Below are 21,860 nucleotides of genomic sequence, written 5' to 3'. Positions count from 1 at the left end.
GCAATATTAAAAAGATGGGTTTTTAGTCTTGACTTGAACATATGTGCTGAGGTTGCATCCCTAATGTAAACTGGCAGTGCATTCCACAATCTGGGGGCATAAAATGAGAATGCAGCCTCACCGAACCTCTTCTTATGTACATGTGGTACACAGAGAAAAACAGCGTCAGAAGACCTGAGAGCTGATGAGACACATATGAACAACTGGAGCATTTCACCACTCCACTCTTATCCAAGGCCATAGTTTCTTCCTGTAATTTCACTGTAGGATTATCTAGAACAAGTCTTTCCACAGTAACACATAATGAATTCTGCTGGTCCAGAATCCAGTCAGACTGAAAGCTTGTATCGACGGCTGGTGTTCAGTCCCTGAGCCCTGTGGTCTTTCGCCATGTGCTTTTCCCATGTCCATTTGCAACCATTGTGCCAAATGGGTCTGCTGGCTCTCCTGCGCTCAGGGCCTTGGTGGTGAACTGTTATGGTGTCTGTAGGAATGGGGATGCAGCAGCATAGGAGATAATGTGTTGGAAGGAGGTCAGAGGTCAAAGGTTCTGGAACCGATGTGTGCTGACCCCGTCCCCAGCAGGAGATCCTCTCTATAGAAATGTAATTCTTTCCGCAGTGTGGCCCTCTCGCTTCTCACCCAGCCCCCACTGGGTTCCACTACCCAGCGGCTGATTGGAGAAAAAAAAATCAGCTCCGAGGGATTTGAAAAGATTTGGGACTCTTTTGTCAACATCAAACTCAAAATGGAGGTTCAGGGAGTGGGTGGGGGAGTCTGGAATGATGTGCCATGCCAAATATTTAACCAAGAGCCCCTATGTGGCGATACTTTAAGCAATACAAATGTCAGTCAACGATGTCACTGCACGATAATACTGGATGCTCCTCTGAACAGAGTAGTCTTCCGGTAATACAAAGGTTTGATTCAATCAACGACAATTACAAAATGTAAACAATTGAAAAAAAAGACGATTCTTCGTGGGCATTGATTTCCACAAGATGTTGGAAACATTCCTTTGAGATTCTGGCTGGGCCATGATGACATGATTGAATCATGCAATTCCTGCAGATTGTTTTCCTGCAACACTGCAAGCTATCAACCTCCCTTTCTACCACAACCCAAAGGTGTTCTATTGGATTCAGATCCAGTGACTGGGAAGGCCACTGAAGAACACTGAACTCATTGTCATGTTCATAAAAAACAGTTTGAGACGACTTTTGCTTTGTGACATGGTGCATTATCATGCTGGAAGTAACCATTAGAAGATGTGTACATTGTGGTCATGAAGGGATGCACATGGTGGTCAGCAACAATACTCAGTTACTCAATACTCATAGTCTGTGGCATTCAAACGATGAAAACCTTCCCCACACCATTACACCACCTGAATGAGGGAGGTGTACACGTGTTGATGCAAAGGAGGAGAAAGAGAAATAATAACAAGATCCACATTTTCATTTGGGTTTTAAAAATTATTTATGTGGCAACAAATAATTCCACATACATATCAGTTTAAACTGTACCAGTTGTCACCACAGAAGTTGTCCAGTGCTTTTATTTACAGAAGAAAGTGTCTAGAGTTCATGTACTGTATGTTACACTTTGATATCCTTTCCTTTTTATTCCTACCCATAGGGTAATAGGTCCACAGTAGCTTTGAGTGCTTTATAAAACACACAAACCTAGGTTAATGTTTATATTACTAACCATACAAAAAAAGAAAAGAAAAATACCAATACCAAACATAACAAAAAGGAACAACCATGTTACAAAGTTACAGAGAATATATCTATATTGTCCTCCCACAAATACAGCAAAACAAGCTTGTGAAGTACACAAATATTCTTGCTGAGAAAGTGAGGCACAGCACTCAATTATTACAAAAAAAGGAACCTATCCATGTGAAAAAGAACCTATCCAAACTGATGACAAAACTGGCAACAGCTCTCCACACGTTCAGCGTTGTCTGGGCCACGTACCTCCCTCCCTTTGACGTCATCCCTTGACGTTTCTGGCTGCGCTGTACTGCCACTTGGCCCCAGTGGTGAAGCATTAAGGCAACACATCATAATCCTGCAACATGCTGGAGGTCATCAGCAGGACAGCATCTGATAAACATGCACTGAGCAAACAGGCCATGATATTTAAACCGTCGAACAGGACGTCAGTACAACCGTTAACAGATTGCAGTGACGTTAACCACGGTGCACAAGGTCAACAGAGTTCCTTCGGTTGCGCACGTTAGTAGACGAGACGCGGGTGTGGTGATGGTGATCAGTGTTTGTTTACATAGGAAGTGGACAGAAACAGAGAACCTCTGGCAGAGACTGTGTTTTAAAAAGGCACAACTTGGCAGTCGGACAGCATACTTCTTCCACTATGATTCTTTTGACTGCCTCTGTTTCTAATACGGCCCCGAAAACATTTGCATGGTCATTTCTTTTGCAAAACAACAAAAAGCTCAACAGATTAGTTCCCTTCACGAAACTACGTACTACGCCACAATCATTTACTGAATTTGGGACGTTCAGAAGACACAGTAGTTTCTTGAACCTCGGTTGTCAGTGCTGCCGTTCTGTAGCTCCAGTAACCCAGTGTTGATTCTCTCTACCCCCATCTTCTCCTCCTTCACACTGATATTCTTGATTAGGTGCCTCTCTCTTGTCGAGTTCGGGGGGAAGGAAAGGGTGAGGTTTGCATCCATAGGGCTTGGCAGGCTGGCTGCATGTGCAGGGGCTGTCCAGGGGGAGCTCCTCTGGGGGGGTGAATAGGGAGGCTACTTGGCCCACCCGGTGGTGGCCTCTCCATTGATGTAGGCGAAGCCCGGAAAGTGTTGTGAATGTTCGTACTCTGAGTTCCTTCGCGGGGCCAGCGGGGAGTACATGTCTCCAGAGGAGGCGTAGCGAGAGGAGTGCATAGGGGGGCTGGTGTAACAGCTGTTGGCCGGAGAGACGTCTGCCCAGCGGGGGGCGACGGGCGTCGAGTGCAGCCGAGGAGTGCCGCCCATCAAGCAGGGCTCCATGCGAGACATCTGGCTGTTGAGTGGGTACTGCCAAACAGAAGAGAACACTGTGTGTTAGCATGATGTTGAGTATATTGAGTAAGAGTGGATGTATCATGTTATGTGTCATCTCATAATGAACATTCGTTCGTACAGCAAATAGAGCCTCGCATTCCCATTTCTGTAACAAACTGTAACGAAGAAAACGTACTTGCGTCATTACTGGTTTATTGGTTTTAAAACAGTTTATCCATACTGTACGTGTACGCACACCAAACGGTTTAGGTTATGTGGTGGATATCGGAAGACTGGTTTTACTGGTAGGACAGTGTTTCTGTTGCCCAGGGTTACTGACCACTAACAACATGGACCAAATCTTAAGCTTCACTTCAAAAATATTTTCAACTGTTTGGAGAATTACAACAAAGTGCTCTGCTGCTCGTGGCAACTCCTTCCCTCTCTCCTCTTGAGAAACCCTCTCAGACAAAGCTCACACATTGTGCCCGATTTAATATAAAGTGGAAGTAAAAGTCTTCCCCCCTATTCCACTAAATATAAACAGACAACAGTCGGTTCTATTATGAGGGATCGCGGCCACGGAAAAAGGCCGTCACCACGGGTCAGAGGACAGGACGGGTGGCTCAGCGACCTCTTGTTCGCGCTCAGAAAAGAGACCATTGAATAACAATATTTTAATAAACGCCCCCCTTCTCCCTAGTCTATGACTACTGGCTCAGCCTGATGAAGAGACTATTGAGTCGTTGGGAAGGGGGAGGCGCGGAGCAGGGCCCCCTCTGGTCCCCGGCCAGGGCACCTTTCACTGTCCGCTTCCGCTGTGTGGAAAGGCAGATTCGGGGGCTTCAATGTGGCGGTTTCAGAAACACTGAGACTGCTGAGGCCCAGCTGATCTCCTCCGACTACAAAGGCGCGGGAGGCTGGAGGGCCCTTGACAGGAAATTACCATCAGAAGGGTCAACTCACATCGCTCACTCACGATGGCTAACAGGGTATGAGCCCTACCAGCAACACCACACAGCTGCGCCCTCCTCCTCCTTCTCCTCCGTACGCCCTGCCTGCCTTACTCATCCTCTCTTCCATTCTTTAGTCTCTATCTTTTCACGCTCACTTTTGCACACAAAAAAAAGAAAACGTTCTGACGACCCTCTTGCTCATTCTCTAGCTGCTTTCTCTCTCTTTCTCTCTCTCTCTCTCCCTCTCACTCTCTCTCTCTCTCTCTCTCTCTCTTTCTCTCTCTCTCTCTCTCTTTCTTTCTCTCTCTCTTTCTCTTTCTCTCTCTTTCTCTCTCTTTCTCTAGTATTGATGCTAGAGTCTACCACACAGCTCTCTCTCTCTCTCTCTCCACAGAGCATGCCACATTGTTGGCACCAAAGCTGCATTTTGCATACCAATGAGCAAGCTCTCCTTTAACTTCCTATCCGTATTAACATTCCTCTCTGATTTACTGCCCGTGTAAAATTCAACCTTACAAAAGCAAGTATGGAATTTAGGCTGTGACTACATCCACGCTGAGCATAAACAAACTGCCCCGCCCGCTATTATTAGGCTGTGAATAAACATGAGAGGTAAGTCATTATCGTGACACAGTGAATAAATAAATAAAAAATAACAGTTTTTTTTTTACAGATTATAAAAGTGCTGCTTTCAAACGATGTGCTTACATTGAAATCTGAAAATAGTTGAAGAAGATATTATGCTTATTTGAATGTTGGTACACCTCAAACCAAATACCGGAGAAACTCGCTCTGAATCAAAACAGACGTGTTTGCTACCATCGCGTTGGTAGCTAGCTATCAGCTAAGAAGGAACATCTCTATGAACATCTAACTGCATGCTTAGCACATCACAACATGCTGATAGAACATCAACATGATAAAAACACATAACTACACATAACTAGATGATGACACAGTCCTTGCTTTTGAACACGCCCTAAAATGTAAGTTTGTTTACAAGCTGTGTATCACTAACCCAGTAGCCTACAGCAGGACGGAATGCGATACAGTGAATCCAATTCACAAATTATAAGTATTTAGTGATCCTAAAACTGTTGTTTCCTATATGGAGTGGTGCTCTTCAACACTTAAACTTTCGTAATATGAACTAACTGAAGCTTTTTGGTCGTTTGCGTGACTTGCCTACATGCAGACCTTTTCACCAGACTGAGTCACATTTGTTTTACTTTTCAACAGGAGTCTCTTTTATGTGGGTTGTGATGCACAGTGCTGCAATGGGTTTACCCCTTTACTGCTCTGACGTCAAAAGAAACACCCCAGAGAAACACCACAAGGGAACTCGTAGGTGTGGTGCATTCAGTGAAACACAAGAATACTGCTGAATACTGACTTTGTGATGAAGCTATAACCACAATCAGACCAGCCAAACATCTGGTGAGAGATTAACAAAAGGGTCTACACAGTTTGAGTAAAAATAAAGCACTTTTTTGATGACTATCTACAGTAATAGATTGATCTACAGCCACTGCAGACACTGTTAGCTGATCTCCAGGTGAGCTCTAGGTGCTGACACCCAGTACCTGGGTTTGGTACTGACCTGTGCAGAGGTGCGATGGTAGGTGGGGTAGGGAAGGGGGGCTGGGAGGCCAGGCTCATGGGCCAAACTGGGGTACTGACTCTGGATGGAGTGGGGGTGCTGGTTTGCGTAGCTGCCGTAGTTGTAGCTACCAGTGTACCTGGAGAGAAACACACAACGCAGGTCATGATGCCGTACTTAAAGGGATAGTTCACCCAAACTGAAATTGTGCAACAAAAGTTGTTTATCCAGCATTATACAACAGTTAGTTCTGACCAAGTAATTTGATTGGACAAGAGGCATTCCATGAGTGCTGATATACAGTATAATAGCCAGGGGTGCACATAACTTTTTGGGGCCAGTGCTCAGAGGAGCACCTAGGGATGCTGCTTGGTGCTCCCCGAGCTCACGAGTCACGACCCGTCCCACAGGATGGATAAAAAAGGGATACATGGATAACTTATATTAGCAAAACGACATTTATTCAAAAATAAGATGAACGAACAAATGATTGTGTGCAAAACAAAAGAAACAAATGAAAAATCAAATGACTGCTCTTTAAGCATGAAAGTCTGTCAGACTCCTTTAAACACAATGAAATCAACTGACATCTCTTTAAGCACTAACTGAATGTCTGTTCTTTAAATACAATGAAATCAACTGATATCTCTTTAAGCACTGCTCTGTTCTGTAAACACTGAAATCAACTTTCAACAAAAAGTTACAGCCTAAGCATTTACTTATGCTACAAGCTTAATCATCATCATCACTGCTCTCTTGACTGTTGTTAATACTGTCCTCAATTTCAACCATGGTAGAGGATGTTGTAGGCTATCACTTTAAATAGCTCATTATTTTGATTGTGCAACAAAGTCTTTTTTTTTTTCTTCTAATATAATTCCCAACCATATTCCCTGGGTCAGGGGTCGAGGTGCGATAATGAAGCTGTAAAACAAACGTCTGAACGTTTGAAAGCTTCAGAGAAAAGAAACGTGAAGTGCCTTGGTGTTGTTTTTCCTTTTAGCGACGAGTCGTTCGGGACTGAATTTTCACGTGTCGGCGTGATAACCGTGCGATGCGCGATACGCGGAATGAAAGTACAAGTTACGATACTTTCCGAATGTTTTCGTGAGGGGAGTCGCCGTGGTCGTCGTCGGTGGGTACATTGTGGTCATGAAAGGATATGGTATTGGTATTAACGGGCAGTCAGCAGTTAGCAGTAGGAGTTTTGAGGAAGTCAATTCCTCTCCCAGCGCTTCCAGCTGTTGGTGCGCAAGAGCGCGTTCATGCCGCTGATCCTCCGCGCAACATGCATTTTGGCGACGCATGCGCACTGGCGCACCAGTTATGTGCACCCCTGATAATAGCACTGGGACTTTTAACTATAATATTATGTATCACTCCGAAATGACCGTTAATACAAAGTAGCTAGCCTGCAGATGTTTGTGTTCAGGTTACTAGGCAACAGTCCAGTTGCGGATTTTTTTTTTTTGGACAGAGCCAAAATGAATGATTAAATAAACAAACAAATCATAATCTGTTGTCGCTTATTACTGTTAACTAATAAATTGTGCTGTAGAACTGTTCTATAAAAGCAATATCACACTGGAGGTCGTGCTGTTATACTGAATATCAGCACGGCTGTGATTGTCTTAATTGAATGGTAAATCAGGCGATCGTCATAATCATAATCATACCAACACAATGATGTTAGTTCATCATCATCATCATCATCATCATCATCATCATCACCCCCATGCTTACCCGTGCTCGTCCCTGTGGGGATAGACTGGCAGCCGAGGGGCAGAGGAGGGAGGGGGTACGGGGGCACCAGGGCGCATGCATGGCAGCTGCTGTCCGCCCTCTGGCGTGGTGCCACCTGACGTTGTCACTGTGTACGTAAGGGACCAGGTATATGACTGAACACCTGGCACACACATACACACAGGGACAAAGGGATTGGCAAAGAGGAATCTACATGCCGTGACCCTTAGAAAAACCCGTTATATAACCACAGCTTACTACGAGACGTGCATACAGATCTGTTCTTAATAAACCATTTGACTTAAGATCAATAAATATTAATGATATGATATACGTATATATGTTACGGTACATGTGGGAAAACTAGGGTTAGGGTTAGGTTCTAGGGTGATTTGGTACATGCTGGCATGTCTAACCCTAACCCTAATCCTAACCCTAACCCTAACATCCTAGCACCTAACCCTAACCCTAGTTTTCCCACATGTACCGTAACATATATATAAATCTATCATTTCAGTTTTGTACTTTTATCGGGTTGTACATGCAACTGATACTGCCGGGTATAGAGATTTACATCCAGGTGACTCACCCTCCCCTCCTGACAGACTCCCTCCCCACACTTGATGCTGTCTCACCTGTCCCTGTGGTGGCTGTGACCTCTGTGTACTCCGGGGACTGGGCGGCTGTGGGGGAACTGGCGGCTGGAACCCCCACGGACTGGACAGACTTGGCTGGGGAGTACGGTCCCGTGGGGGACGTGGGCGTGGGCGTGGTCTCTGTCACCATCATCTCTTCTGCCTCAGCTAGAAGGAGAGGGTCAGGGAGGAACAAAACCGCCGGTGAGTTCTGTGTGGACACATTCCTGTGTCTACTGGCAGTGGTGGCAACATTTTCCTGTCTGTTTTCTCTTGACATGCAGTTGTGCTTCCAGTTGTAGCACCAGTAGTGGTAGTAGTAGAAGTAGTAGTAGTAGTAGTAGTAGTAGTAGTAGTAGTAGTAGTAGTAGTAGTAGTAGTAGTAGTAGTAGTAGTAATAGAAGTAGTAGTAGTAATAGTAGTGATAGTAGTAGTAGTAGTAGTAGTAGTAGTAGTGATAGTAGTAGTAGTAGTAGTAGTAGTAGCAGCAGCAGTAGTAGTAGTAATAGTAGTAGTAGTAGTAGTAGTAGTAGTAGTAGTAGTAGTAGTAGTAGTAGTAGCAGCAGCAGCAGTAGTAGTAATAATAGTAGTAGTAGTAGTAGTAGTAGTAGTAGTAGTAGTAGCAGCAGCGGTAGGGGAGGCTGTATGCATATCAGGGTTAGGGGAGATGGGTAGGGGTAGGGGAGGTTGTATGCGTGTCAAGGGGGGGGGGGGGGGGGGGGGGGGCGGGGGCGCCGGGATGGGGGAGATGGCTAGGGGTAGGGGAGGCTGTAGGCATGGGAGAACAGGTAGGTTTTGAGGTGGGATGAGTCTCTGAGTGGTTGGGGGAGAGAGTTCCAGAGGCGGGGTGCAGCTCGTGAAAAGGCATGGTGACCGAAGCCTTTGAGTTTTGAGGGTGGGACAGTGAGGGGAACAATGGATGAGGATCGGAGGGTACGGGTGGGGCGGTGGGGGAGAAGGAGGTCAGTCAGGTAAGGGGGGGCCAGGCTATGGAGGGCTTTGTATGTGAGGATGAGGATTTTGAATTGGATGCGTTCTTTGATGGGGAGCCAGTGGAGAGAGTGGAGGACAGGAGTGATGTGGTCACGGGAGCGGGTGTTTGAAAGGAGAGTTTTGGACCATCTGGAGTCTATGGAGGGAGCGGGAGGTGATGCCTGTGAGTAGGGAGTTGCAGTAGTCAAGGCGGGAGGAGATTAAGGCGTGGATGAGGGATTCAGCAGCGGGCGGGGAGAGGCAGTGTCTGATTTTTGCTATGTTGCGGAGGTGGAAGTAGGAGGTCTTGAAGATGGAGCTGACGTGGGGATCAAATGAGAGGGTGGGGTCCAGGATGAAGCCGAGGTTGCGAGCCAGGGGGGAGGGGGTGATGGTAGTGTCATCAATGGTGAGTGTGATAGTAGTAGCAGTAGTAGTAGTAGTAGTAGTAGTAGTAGTAGTAGTAGTAGTAGTAGTAGTAGTAGTAGTAGTAGTAGTAGTAGTAGTAGTAGTAGTAGTAGTAGTAGTAGTAGTAGTAGTAGTAGTAGTAGTAGTCAAAGTTGTAGTCAAAGTCGTAGCAGTATAGCTTCCTCTAGAAATGGCGAGTGGTGTCTGACCTGTGCCCTCTTCCTTCATGGCTCTCATCAGCTCGTTGGCCCTCTCCTGGCAGTGCAGGGACTCCAGCAGGTACAGCACGTAGTCATCAAACATCAGATGGATCAGGTGGAAGGAGCCTACAAAGAAGAAAGGGAAGGAGAATTCAGCAAAGATTCCTCTTCTACATACTGTAAATGCATGACTAACTCTATACTGTAAATGCATGACTAACTCAAGAACGCATGCATGCCAATTTTGGATTAGATCTACAATGCAAGCTTTTGGAAGAGTGAAGCAAAAACTAACTAACAGCACTAATAGATATCGTCCAATTGACCAATTAAGAGGTCAAACAGCCATCTAAGACAAGCTTAAATGAAGTCCCTAAAAACATAATGACAGATTGAATCATACCCAACAGACTCGAGACATTATAACACACAGTATAATTAGAACGACTGGGCGGCGATTGTCAATAAAGAAGGCTGAGGGTTGTTTCCCGGTCCAAAGTCTGGGCCGTATATGACGGCCGACCCCTGGGTCGCACGGGAGAGACGAGACTGCCTGGGAGGGAGCGTGACACAATCGTGACATTGTGTTGGTCACTCCGGCCGCCGTGCGCATAATAAACGCCGGCGGCCTATTCAGGGGACGGAGCGTAATACTGCCTGGTCATAAAATGGAAAGACAGGCAAACACATTCGGGGAGGGGGGGGGGGTTGCCATTGTTAATTAGCTGTTTTCGCACAGAGAACTGCTTTATCAAAACACTGCAACCAGCTGTGTCTTTGATATTCACAGACAGGGCTAAAGGGCTGAGGAGGGGGGAAGGGAAGCCATTTTCTTTTCTTTTTTCTTTCTTTTTTTTTTACAACCCCTATCTCTCAGTCCCTTGGTCATGCACGGCTAGCTAGTATAGTAGAGGCCAGGCCAGGGGCCACGGCTGCCATCTTACCCCTCCATCTCTTAACATCCAGTTAGAAAACCCAAGGTGAATTCTCTGGCGACTTTCCGAAGCTCGATTTTCCATAACGAAGGCGTTAAATAGATACCTTTGAACGTACTGTATATGGCAATACATACATGTGTTAGGGAATTGAGACCCTTTTTTTTTAATCAGAAACCATAAAATACTTTTAGCACCACTTTCTACACCAGCACCACTCCAAATAAGCACCACTTCACCCCCCCCCCCCCAAATGTGTTGGTTGACAGATGCCATAATACCTGGTCTACATGGTAGACTGGTAGACACTCACCGAAGCTGGTAGACACAGCATGGTAGACACTCACCGAAGCTGGGTGCGCTGTGGAGGGTCATGTCCCGGATGACTCTCGTCCCGAAGCATGACCACATCAGCAGGAACTGTTGGGCCACCTTCTTCAGGCACCCGGGCCTCTTCCCTGCCACCTAAAGGGACATTTCCATGATAAAAGAGGGGGAAGGGAAGGGTGGTGGGGGAAAGAATTAACCCCTGGGTCCGTATGGGGGCTTAACCCTCAGGAACGAAAAAACATGTCAACAAGTCAACTATTTAATTTGCCCCTGGGGACACGCCTTCCCAACTATTGTCTGGGGGAGTCGAGGATGTTACCGGGGCAACCACATTTTACAGGCCCATATCTGGCACATAATGGCTGCAAATGGGAGCGGTGAAGACATCATTAACTAGGATCGCAGGGTAAGTGCCTCTGCTGAGACACGGGTGGCAGTGCTGGTTCCTCTGTTTTAGGACCTTTATCAGACCTGATTTGCTGTACAAATACTTCAAAGATAAAGTCCATACAGTCCATACGCTTTCTTTGTGAATAATAAATACAGGGTTCCTACAAGTTTCAACAAGTCAAATTCAAGACCTTTTTAGACCTTTTTTAGACCTCTTTGAATAGAATTTTTGACCTATTCACGACACCATATGATAGCTTTTTGTCATCCTTGAGGTGATGAAATTAGGGATTTCACTGCCAGACAAAAAGGTCATAATAATTAATATAATTATTATATATAATTTCCACGTAAATAGATGTGGTCAGACTGATTTCCTTGCAGGACAAGCTAATCTCATTTTTAAGACCTAGCACCTCTTTTTTTTTTTACAGAATAACTGGAATTTAAGACCTTTTTAGGCCTTATAAATCTGGTTGCTGGAATTTAGACTTTAAGGCTTTTTAAGACCAGCGCGGGAACCCTGATAATATAATATATAAGTAACATAATAAAAGCTGGCAATAATTATTATTATTATTACTGGCAAATTAGGAGCAAATGGAGATTCTGTTCTCTACTAACCTTTACTACGCAGCGGTCCACCATAGAGTCCAGCCACTCAATGTATGCTTCTATAGCAGACTGCTCCTCGAGCAGGCGGTCAAACTCCTGATACACTGAGGGAGGAGGGAGGGAGAGGTACAACACCTGCATTCAGCCACAGTCTAGAAACACATCGCTCAGGGAACATTTATATTTTGTACAGCACTCAGGGTAGAAAAACGCCATATACTGACCAGAGGAGAGCGTAAGCTATGTCTAGATTGAAAGACGAGGTTGAAGAATAGTAGCATTTGTACAGTACCAAAACTAGCATTAACTAACCATAATAATAACCATTACCAGCACAATTTCTCTTCACCTAATAAAAGATATTCCGAGTGGAAGTTGAAACGGCTCCTTTATGCAACAACGCCCGTCAATCTGTGACCTCTGACCCTATCAGGGCAACTTCTGGGGCTTGACTTTGAAATGAATTTGAGATGCTCCGCAGGGTGTTTCAGAGGAAAGTGAACTTGTTTAACCTTTCAATCTCCGTCATTAAAGCTTGACTTTCCTGGTCGTGGGAATGATTGTGCAATGGCCGACATCTACTGTGCCATATTCGCGGGGATGTGGGACTGAACTCCCGAACACTGTACAATCAAGTGTAGAGGATTTAAATACAAGGCTTTTTTTTGTGTGTGTGTGTGTGTGTGTGTGTGTGTGTGTGCGTGTGCGTGTGCGTGTGTGTGTGGCCCACATCTCCAAGAGAAAGGCTAAACAGTTAGCAAGGTATTGCTCCATATCTGCTATTATCGGTAGCCGCTCAATACGGAGACGGCGTTGCTTTTTGTACCCTTAGAGTAGATACTGTGTTACAGTAATGCTGTTGTATCTGTTAACCCACATTTGAAACATCCTCTGTGTTAATATCATATGTGTACGACGGTTGCTGTACAGTCACAAACGTAAATGAATGTCTCCCAATTAACTGATTGCACTGATAGTGTTTATGTCCTTAATGCCCTTTTTATTTATGTAGGACATAAATAAAGCATTTAAAATGTGTGTGTGTGTGTGTGTGCGTGCGTGCGTGTGTGCAGGGCCGGTCCTAGGCATAGGCGAACTAGGCGGTCGCCTAGGGCGCCAAATGCCTGGGGGGCGCCAAATGCCCCCCCCAAAACATTACATTTCAATAATTTTGTCTCTATGAATTTCATGTCTCTGAAAATATGTCTCAGCCTACTGTCTATTTTTGTCTTGAAACCATTGTTGTCCATAGTTTTACTGTTGAATGTGTGGGTGGTGATGAGGCAGTACTGATGGTTTAATGTGGTGGGGGTGGTGCATCAAATCATACTCTCGCCTAGGACACCTAAATGCCTAGGACCGGCCCTGCGTGTGTGGTCTGTCTGTCTGTCCTCTGTTAACCATGGACTTACAGTGGCTGATGAGCCGCCTGTGCTCCTCCCGCGTGTCCTCCATGGTGTAAAGTGTCTGCTTGGCGATGCTGTTCAGGTCCACGTTCCTCCAGTCCTCTAGCATCTGGAAGGTGATGTCGGTGCTGTGGATCACCGTCCTGGAGGCCTGCAGAGAGATGCACCAACAGCACAGAATATTACACTGCACTGCATATTGTCCTTATCAGTCATATTCCTCCATATGGATTTTTTAAAAATTCAATTCATACAGCGGTAGGTACCTGACATAGATGGTTTAAAGATGTTTGCCGCTTTAGAATCTGAGAAAATCTTCTAGACACTGTCGGCATAAGGGAGGGAAAATGTCACCTGTTATAATATCACCTGTTATCCTCGAAATATCACCTGTTATAATATCACCTGTTATCCTCGAAATATCACCTGTTATAATATCACCTGTTATCCTCTAAATATCACCTGTTATAATATCACCTGTTATCCTCGAAATATCACCTGTTATCCTCTACATCAATTGACTTTGCCTATCATGAACACTTTCTAAAATCACAGAACACATTTTATTTATTCTCAGTGTCTGTCATTATAACAGGAGCATAGCAGGTAACACCTGGGTTGTATAATCAAACACCTACATTCAAACTTGATGTTCCTCAGGTTCTCTGGCAGGTTGTGAAGTGCTACTCTCAGCCACTCATCCAGCTGTTTGGCAAACTTTCGGATCACCTGTGTCAAACTGGATGGATAGGGGGGATGTGCAAAAATTAAACGTTAATCCAACAAACCCTAATTCATTTTACAAACATGCCTTTAATAAGTCCGTGAGCCAGTTTGTGCTGTCTCTAACTGATAACAACTGCCTGTTCCATGGTGTTACTATCGAGGTGGACGAGCACATGTTTGCATAATATTCCTTTGGTTCCTTTGGTCCCTTTGGTCTATAGTGGCTAGTATTGCATATACATTTTTACATTTTTGGCATTTAGCAGACGCCTTATTCCAAAGCGACTTACAATCAATACATTTGACTAAGCAAAGTGAATCATCAATCCACCAGTCGTAGCAGGAAGAGTAATCTAGCTCAGGCCCGGGGCCATTGGTAGAAGGAAAAACCTTCTTCTATCACCTTCTAAACCTAGCCATTTTTTAATATAGACACTAGAGAAACAGAGAAACAGTACAGTTTTTAGGGGACACAGTAGAGGGGAAGTATTGGTAGTGATAAGTGATAGCTGCCTCTGTGTGAGGATCCCTGCCCAGTGGAGCAGAGCCACACTCACCTGTCAGGCAGAGCTTGGAGGACCGTGGGCATCAACACCCCAGAGATGGCCTTGTACAGGATGGAGTCACACACACCCACGATGTTGACCACGGTGGCGGAGCCCAGGACAGGGAGCATATGGGGCGGCATGCCCTGCCAGAAGTGCAGCAGGAAGCTCTGGACCTGGAGACACACCAGAGACGGGAGGGTCATCATTACATCATCATTACATCATACAGTAGAAGACAAGGCGAGATACTTCACCCATGTTTTACTCAACACTTGTTTGGTTTCGGAATGGAACTAATAATATCCAGTGGGCGAGTATTTAACTTCAAAATGCAATGAGACTTTTTGGTAGTTTGGAAAGTGAAGGAGCAGCTTGCCTCATCAAAGTTGGCCCGTATGACTGTGTCCAGTATCCTCTGACAGTGTGTTCTGTACATCATGATGAAGGTCGCCACCTGTGGAGGAGATGAAACATTGGTTATGAATACACAGCTGTGTCATAGCTCCTCCTGAGGCATCTACTACCCCCCAGCACTGCGTCTCCTGACACACCCACTTTTCCCCTTTACTGTGTCCCCTAAGACTTCTACTGCCCCCCTTGTACTGTTTCTCTGTTCTCCAGTGTCTATATATATATATATATATATATATATAAATAAATAAACACTTTTTCCTTCTATCAGTGAGACTGCCAGTGGCCCCTGGCCTGAGCTAGATTATTCTTCCTGCTACGACTGGTGGATTGCTGATTCACTTGCTTAGTCAAATGTATTGATTGTAAGTCGCTTTGGAATAAGGCGTCTGCTAAATGCCAAAAATGTAAATGTAAATGTCACAGTCACTGTTTGTATCACATTACAACTTTTCAAAGAGGAATATTTAATTGTGCCACTCGACAACAAGACCACAATTCTGCTTCAATGATATTCTCGACCTGTCCGATGACAGAACACACAGTACCTGTACAGTGTATAGCTGCTGCTTTGTAATGATAAAAGGAAAGCAAAGCAGCTAGTGATACGAAAAAAAACAAGAAAATAAATCTTTTAAGAAGCATGTATGCACCAATAAATACCTGTTGCAGGTCTCCACCAAAACTATGTTATATAAAACAGGCTTTAGAGATCAGCAACACACAAACCATTTAAAATCATGGCCCCCTTTTCAAAGGTGGACAGCTAGTGCCTGTCCTTTGTCCATTGCTGGATCTTATTATCTCGCTGAAAGATTAAGAGTTAGTGAGGAGCCAGCATATAAATTCTCAAGGTCCTTCTCTAAACCCGAGCACAGTGAAGGTCCCGGGCTAGATGAAAGGGGGAGAGCCAGAGGGGGCAGAGGGGATGGGTAGGATGGGAGGGAGAGAGGGGAGAGGGGGGGCTATATGGCTGGAGGTTTTAGAGTCCTGTTTACCTTGTCCTCTGGCAGACTGGCCGGCAGATTTAGGTCTTTGACATTTGGAAATTCTGGCAGGAGCGTCCCCAGTTTGGAGCGCGGTGAATACGCCACTGTCTGCTTGGTGACCTCCTTCTTCCCCGTCTCGTTCACCCACGCCGCCCCCTTTTTGGAGTACATCACGTCGTAGTACTGGGAGCTCTCCTTCACCGCGATGCCGTAGTAGTGGTACCTGAGTGGGGGGGGGGGAGTTGTTGGTTAAAGGGGGGTTGAGGCTATTCTCCTACTCATTCTCATTGTTGGAATGTATTTTCGTGACGTTAGAATTATAAGGTTCTATCTCCATTTTTGGTCAACATTTTTGAGTTTTTTACATAATCTGATCCATTAGGTGTTTATTAATGCCTGTGTGGTGTTATTTTTAAAAATGTTTACATTTTTTAGGTAGTAATTAATAAAATACAAAGGTTCCATCTCACAAAACATAATGGAATGTAAAAACTTTGACGCTCAATATCTCTGAACTACCCTAAACGGAGATAGAACCTTATCATTCTAAGCTCACGTTTTGTCTGTCCTTTTCCTTTTTCATTCAATGAAAAACTATGTCAGACTAAATTAGAGCTCGTGTTGCCATGATATTTTGGTCAGAAAAGTGGAGGACAGCGTTGACTTACTTTGACTGGCCCCGCGTCCCAAGTCTCCTCGTGGTTAGTTGTGGGAACTGTTGTCTAATTATCTGTTCAAATCACAGGATAAACATGTATCAGTGAATTTTCCTTTTGAGATTTAGACTTAGTGCTAATGACACTGACAATGGCATTATCATTCTAGACTGATATAGAATTGTGTATACAATAAGCAAGACAATTAGACTAAAACGACAGACAGACAGACACAGTAAAACGACAGACAAAAAAAACTGGCCATAACTTCCTCAACAAGGGATTAGCTATCCCTTCCAATAATATCCATAACCATGTACACTTCATGTATGACAGTATAAACCCAGACTGAACACATGAGCTAATGACGACAGGGTTTTGTTGGGACAGTATCAGCTTAATAAGGTCCATTAGAAGGGAGGAGCAGGAGCGTTCCCAGAGCCGCAGCCCTGAGGAGGTCCACACTTGCTGTGGGAGGAAAAAGGCTTTGGGACCGTTCCATTTTTGACACGTTCAGGGCTATTATTTTTTCATATTAAAAACCGTTCCAAAAATCTCTCTCTCTCTCCCTTTTCTTCTTCCCCCTCCTCCCCTCTCTCTCTCTATATATCTCTCTTTTTGTCCATGAGATTGGCTCCTTGGTCCAACTCTCCGTTGCAGAAACTTTAGCAAACAGTGGAGCTCTCCATTGTGTGGGATGAAAAAAGAGGCCAAGCTGTGAAGTTTCTGTCAGGCCCCGCTTGATAAATGAGCAGACAGGGAGGCAGCCCGGCCCTTCTCTCGTTTTTTTGTCCCGAATCAATGAAGCCTTCCTAAAGGACACCCCACACTGCTCCAGCCACTGATCTAACATTCCGCAACATCTCACCCTTCCAAACTTCCTTTAATTACACATTAATCCAGGCCCCTTCTCTTTTTCAATATCCTCCGACAGGAGCTCCGGAGGGGCGGGGGTGTGGTGGGGAGGGGGCTGGGTGCCGGGGGCTCGGGAGCTGGGGGCTGGGGGCTGGGGGTGGCTGGGAGGAGTAGGTGGGTTTGAGGGGTTCTCTGGGTTGTGGGAACACAGGCGAGCACGTCCTCTCTGTCTTTATGTCGTTCCTCCAGTGGTTTGCACAGAGACCCAACAGAATCAACAGGCTTCTCTTCCTCAATAACCTCTGGTGGATATTTCTTAGGGTACCATAAGAAGCCATGAAACTATCTGTATGTATATTCAGTATGCATACTAGTTAAATGCGAAACTTTTCCATTTTCAAGTATGAACAAGATACTGTAGATAAGCAAGAAACATGCTGCATCAATAGGAGCATTTTATGATTACTTTTGGGCAGTAAGTGAAATCACATAACACAAAATAATTTCGATTGCATCAAACAGTCACTCCATCTAGTCAGTTGTTGGGTTGAGTGTTGCGCCCTACCTTTCCAAAGCTGGCAGCGTTGACGGGCTGTGTGTCGTGCTTCTCACAGAAGTCCAGGTAATGCATGTACAGGGCGCTGCGGGGGATACACACCCCTTCCGCAATCTCATAGTTCTCCTCCAGCCTACAGGTGAAAAGCAGCTCTATTAATCCCACTACATGAACTGCTTTCTGATCCCCAAGACATCTCTGGATGTCTTGGGGACACCCATACCACCCATACCACTCTCTAATAATTAGAATAGCATTGGAACAACACAACAGCTCATCCACACCGGTGCAAACTAATATCTAACGTCATACAAAGGTCTCCAAGTAAAAATCAAGTGAGAAGCTTGGAATTGGTGGACAATGTTCAACTGTTATGAGGTTGAGATAGATGAGTTAGACAATAAACAAAGGAATGCACCAGATTAGCTCTGAAATAAAAATAGGAATTTGCTAAAAATACAAATAGTTTCTCAATAAAAACAACTAGAAGAATCCTGAAAATGTTTGCTCTAAGTCTCAGTCTTCAAAACAAAGTGGGATATTTATTAAATGATATAAAATGGGAACTTCCGAATCTATTGAAGTGCTAATCTATAGCCTAATCCCTGGGGACAAAATGTACAATGCTCCTCGAACATCATCATGAATCCACAACATTTATTTATTTATTATTTATTTGGCAGGGACAATGTACATCAAAGAATGCACCAGAATTAGCTAAGAAGGCTAGTTTTCATCCCTTTCATCCATCTATGTGGATCTGCCTCTACACGCATGTTAGATATGTCTATCAGATCTACACAAACCAGCCTTGGCCACAGTGGCATGACAATCACCAATAAATACTTAATATCAAATGTTCCTCCTCCTTTCCCTTCTGAAAATAAGAGGTACTAGAGTATAGTAGGAAAAAAGCATTTGAAATACTTAACTCTCCCTTCCTCTGTTCTCTGTTTAAAATCATGCCCTGATGAAAGTTGTTACTACTATGAGGAAATGCATTTGTAAACTTTATCAAGTACCGGTAAGTAAAAGAAAAATACAAATTAGTAGGGTAATGGAAAAAAATAGAATGATGAAATGCATCCACAATTTCAGCTTTGAGATTCCAGATCACAAGAAACTGAATGAAACATGAAACATGAAAACATAGAAAGAGATAAGTAAAACAAACACTCACCATTGTAGCGTCGCTGGCGTCGAATGTGGTTTAGATGCTCTGTTATTTTCTTTCTCCTCATCTTTTCCAAACAAAAAGGCATGTGTCAACCTCAGTACTTCAAATAAACTTATAAAAACAATATCTCTTATAAAACTCAAACATAAACAAAATACAAAATGATGGGTTTTTCAGCATTTATGCAACAACAGCAATAATGCTTAATTCTGTCAATTAGCAGATCATAAGGGATATGTATTGATACTATTGTTTATTTTTATTGTTATTAAAGGGTGCTCTTACAAATTGGTATCATACAACTGTGCTTTGTGCATAATTCGTCTGCACCCCCCACTTCTAGGTCTAGAATAGCCCCTTAGATCTGCACATTGAAGACATTATAATCTCAGTTCAGGTCTGACAATACAGTAGATTATTTGAACAAATATCTCTAGGAGGTCTGTATGAATACAACACTAAATGATTCCACCGGCACGCATGCTTACTTTCATCATTGGACATATTCCCCAGGGACGTGTGACTAGAATACCGCTTGCTCTCACTCTCATTGAGGCATCTTTCAATCCAGCTCTCTAAAAGAAAAGGCAACAGTCCACAGGTCAGAAGAAAAAAAAACTCAGGGAGTTTACACAAGTATACTTGTTTTTAATTGAGCCTAAAGGAAGCACAGATTAAGTGGTAACTAAAGGAGGCCGATAGTTAATCTAGTGCATGGTGACTTCATCAGAATGTGGCAACAGGTGGCTGGTGATCACACATTTGGTCAAGTGGATTGTATACCTTTATAAATATCACAAATCACTGCCGTAACTCTTTATGTTCTATGTTCGGAATTAGAAAATCATTGCTTTGTAATTTTAAAGCAATTCTTCAGTGTTTTTGTTCTTACACAAGTGCAACATTGACTGATTATACCATGTGTATTTACAAAAATGCTCAACTCTATTACTATGTAATTACAAAGTAAATACAAAATGACAACATAACAAAAAGATTGATCCTGCGTAATTACATTATTATTACACAGGTATAAAGTCATGTTTGATGTGGTTTACATAGAGGCCTACTACATCATGCATAGAATCACATTTAGCTAGGTCAGTGATTTATCTAAAAAGCCTATTAACTTCACTTAAATTGCAAGGTAGCGTTTCAGAAAACAACACATTATTCTAAGCCTACTTGTAAAGTATTTTTGTCAAATTGGAAATTCACAAGTAGGCTATCAGCCCGACTATAGTAGCCTGTCTACACAGGCAGTGCAAATCCAGTTGCATCGATATCACTGCACACAGGCCACAGCCAGACACAGGCCACAGCCATGCACTCTTTATCACTGCACACAGGCCACAGCCACAGATATCACTGCACACAGGCCACAGCCATGCACTCTTTATCACTGCACACAGGCCGCAGCCATGCACTCTTTTGCGTCACTAATGTGACAGGGTATTCTACAACAATCGATTGTGTCGGCCTCGGCGCAGCTGTGCTTCTATTTGAAATGTTTTCACCAGAACGGCAGGAATCCCCCATTGTTCTTGGTGGGCCTACAAGCGCACAGACACACTCGCCCAATTGAGCCCGCGCGCATTGCAAGACCAGCCTCGCGACACAGAGGCCTTTTGTCCCATTCTAATTTCTACTTAGAAATAGCTCGACTGGTGTCCTTTCTTGGGGCAGAAACACTTATAATATTTCTCGTAGTCTTGTAAGATCCTGTTTCCCGCACGGGCCATGACAACAATCACCATAGCAGCAGTTGCCAGAATTGACTGTCTGTTGGCAAGGCAACTGGTTCCATCCCATCAGAAGGGGTTACAGAAGGGGTCAGAGAAATTGAAAAGTTTTAGGAACTCAGAACTTTCAGTGGATAAATGAATATTCGGCACCTTATGGCAGAGTGGCACGTGCGGTTAGAATAGAATAGTGCCACTCAATATAGAGCAGGACATAATGCATGTAATCATTAGGCTTAATCTGTTATCCACACCGTTAGTCCCAATTATAATAACACCTCGTCTATTTATTCAATGATGTGTTCCTCTTATTCCTCTTATTCCTCTTCCGCCTATTGACTCAGGTTTGATTGTAAGAAAAGAACATTATGAAAGTCATGAGCTGAGAATTCACCTTGATTGTAAATGAACATTAAGTTAGTATGTTTAGGCCAATCCTCATTATCATTAGACTATTAATGCATTCCTCTTCTTCTTTTACTTTTTCTTCTACTTATTATTATTATTATTATTATTATTATTACGATAATAATAATAAGCCATTAATATAATAATAATTATTATTATTGTTACTACTACTAGGCTCATAATTAGTTGGCTACTATTATAGTAGTTATTGTTATCATTATTCAGATATCATCAGGGTGTATTATAATTAGAAATAGTACATTATAAGAGAACTATAGGAGAATTTGAACGAATGTGTCGTGCATACCTGCACATCTCTAAAGACGTTTTCCCAAGTTGTCGATGAAGTTAGTCCACTGAGGTGACAATAATGCTCCTTTGTAGCACTGATCCTTACGTTGTAATTGTCTAATTGAATCATTTGCCATGTGCACAGATAAGGTGGAGCTCTAAATAATTGGATTAAATTCGACCAACGGGCGAAACAGATCTAGGATAATTCATTAGGCCTACTCAGCTCTTTCAAGTTACTCCAATATGAGAAAGTAAATAAGGCCGCCTGAAAAAGACTGAAGCGCATCCT

General features: G+C 43.8%; 1 protein-coding gene across 1 annotated transcript in view; it reads right to left on the bottom strand.

The window, feature by feature from the left end:
- Window positions 1-2,779: 2,779 nt before the first annotated feature.
- Window positions 2,780-21,860, bottom strand: part of rfx4 (regulatory factor X, 4) — a gene marked incomplete at both ends in the record, with an annotated part of 20,197 nt that continues 1,116 nt past the window's right edge. The window contains 17 exons of the mRNA XM_080545192.1: window positions 2,780-3,052; window positions 5,576-5,714; window positions 7,319-7,481; window positions 7,954-8,121; window positions 9,543-9,659; window positions 10,816-10,933; window positions 11,813-11,907; window positions 13,216-13,360; window positions 13,476-13,534; window positions 13,848-13,948; window positions 14,493-14,656; window positions 14,860-14,937; window positions 15,893-16,106; window positions 16,552-16,613; window positions 17,960-18,083; window positions 19,131-19,191; window positions 19,616-19,702. Coding sequence (XP_080401318.1) covers window positions 2,780-3,052; window positions 5,576-5,714; window positions 7,319-7,481; window positions 7,954-8,121; window positions 9,543-9,659; window positions 10,816-10,933; window positions 11,813-11,907; window positions 13,216-13,360; window positions 13,476-13,534; window positions 13,848-13,948; window positions 14,493-14,656; window positions 14,860-14,937; window positions 15,893-16,106; window positions 16,552-16,613; window positions 17,960-18,083; window positions 19,131-19,191; window positions 19,616-19,702 — 2,168 coding nt within the window. The remainder of the gene's footprint in view (window positions 3,053-5,575; window positions 5,715-7,318; window positions 7,482-7,953; window positions 8,122-9,542; window positions 9,660-10,815; window positions 10,934-11,812; window positions 11,908-13,215; window positions 13,361-13,475; window positions 13,535-13,847; window positions 13,949-14,492; window positions 14,657-14,859; window positions 14,938-15,892; window positions 16,107-16,551; window positions 16,614-17,959; window positions 18,084-19,130; window positions 19,192-19,615; window positions 19,703-21,860) is intronic.

This window comes from Nansenia antarctica (genome assembly GCF_963989245.1).
Source record: "Nansenia antarctica genome assembly, chromosome: 14".
Taxonomy (NCBI): Eukaryota; Metazoa; Chordata; class Actinopteri; order Argentiniformes; family Microstomatidae; genus Nansenia; species Nansenia antarctica.
This window is presented reverse-complemented; position numbering and strand designations above follow the sequence as displayed.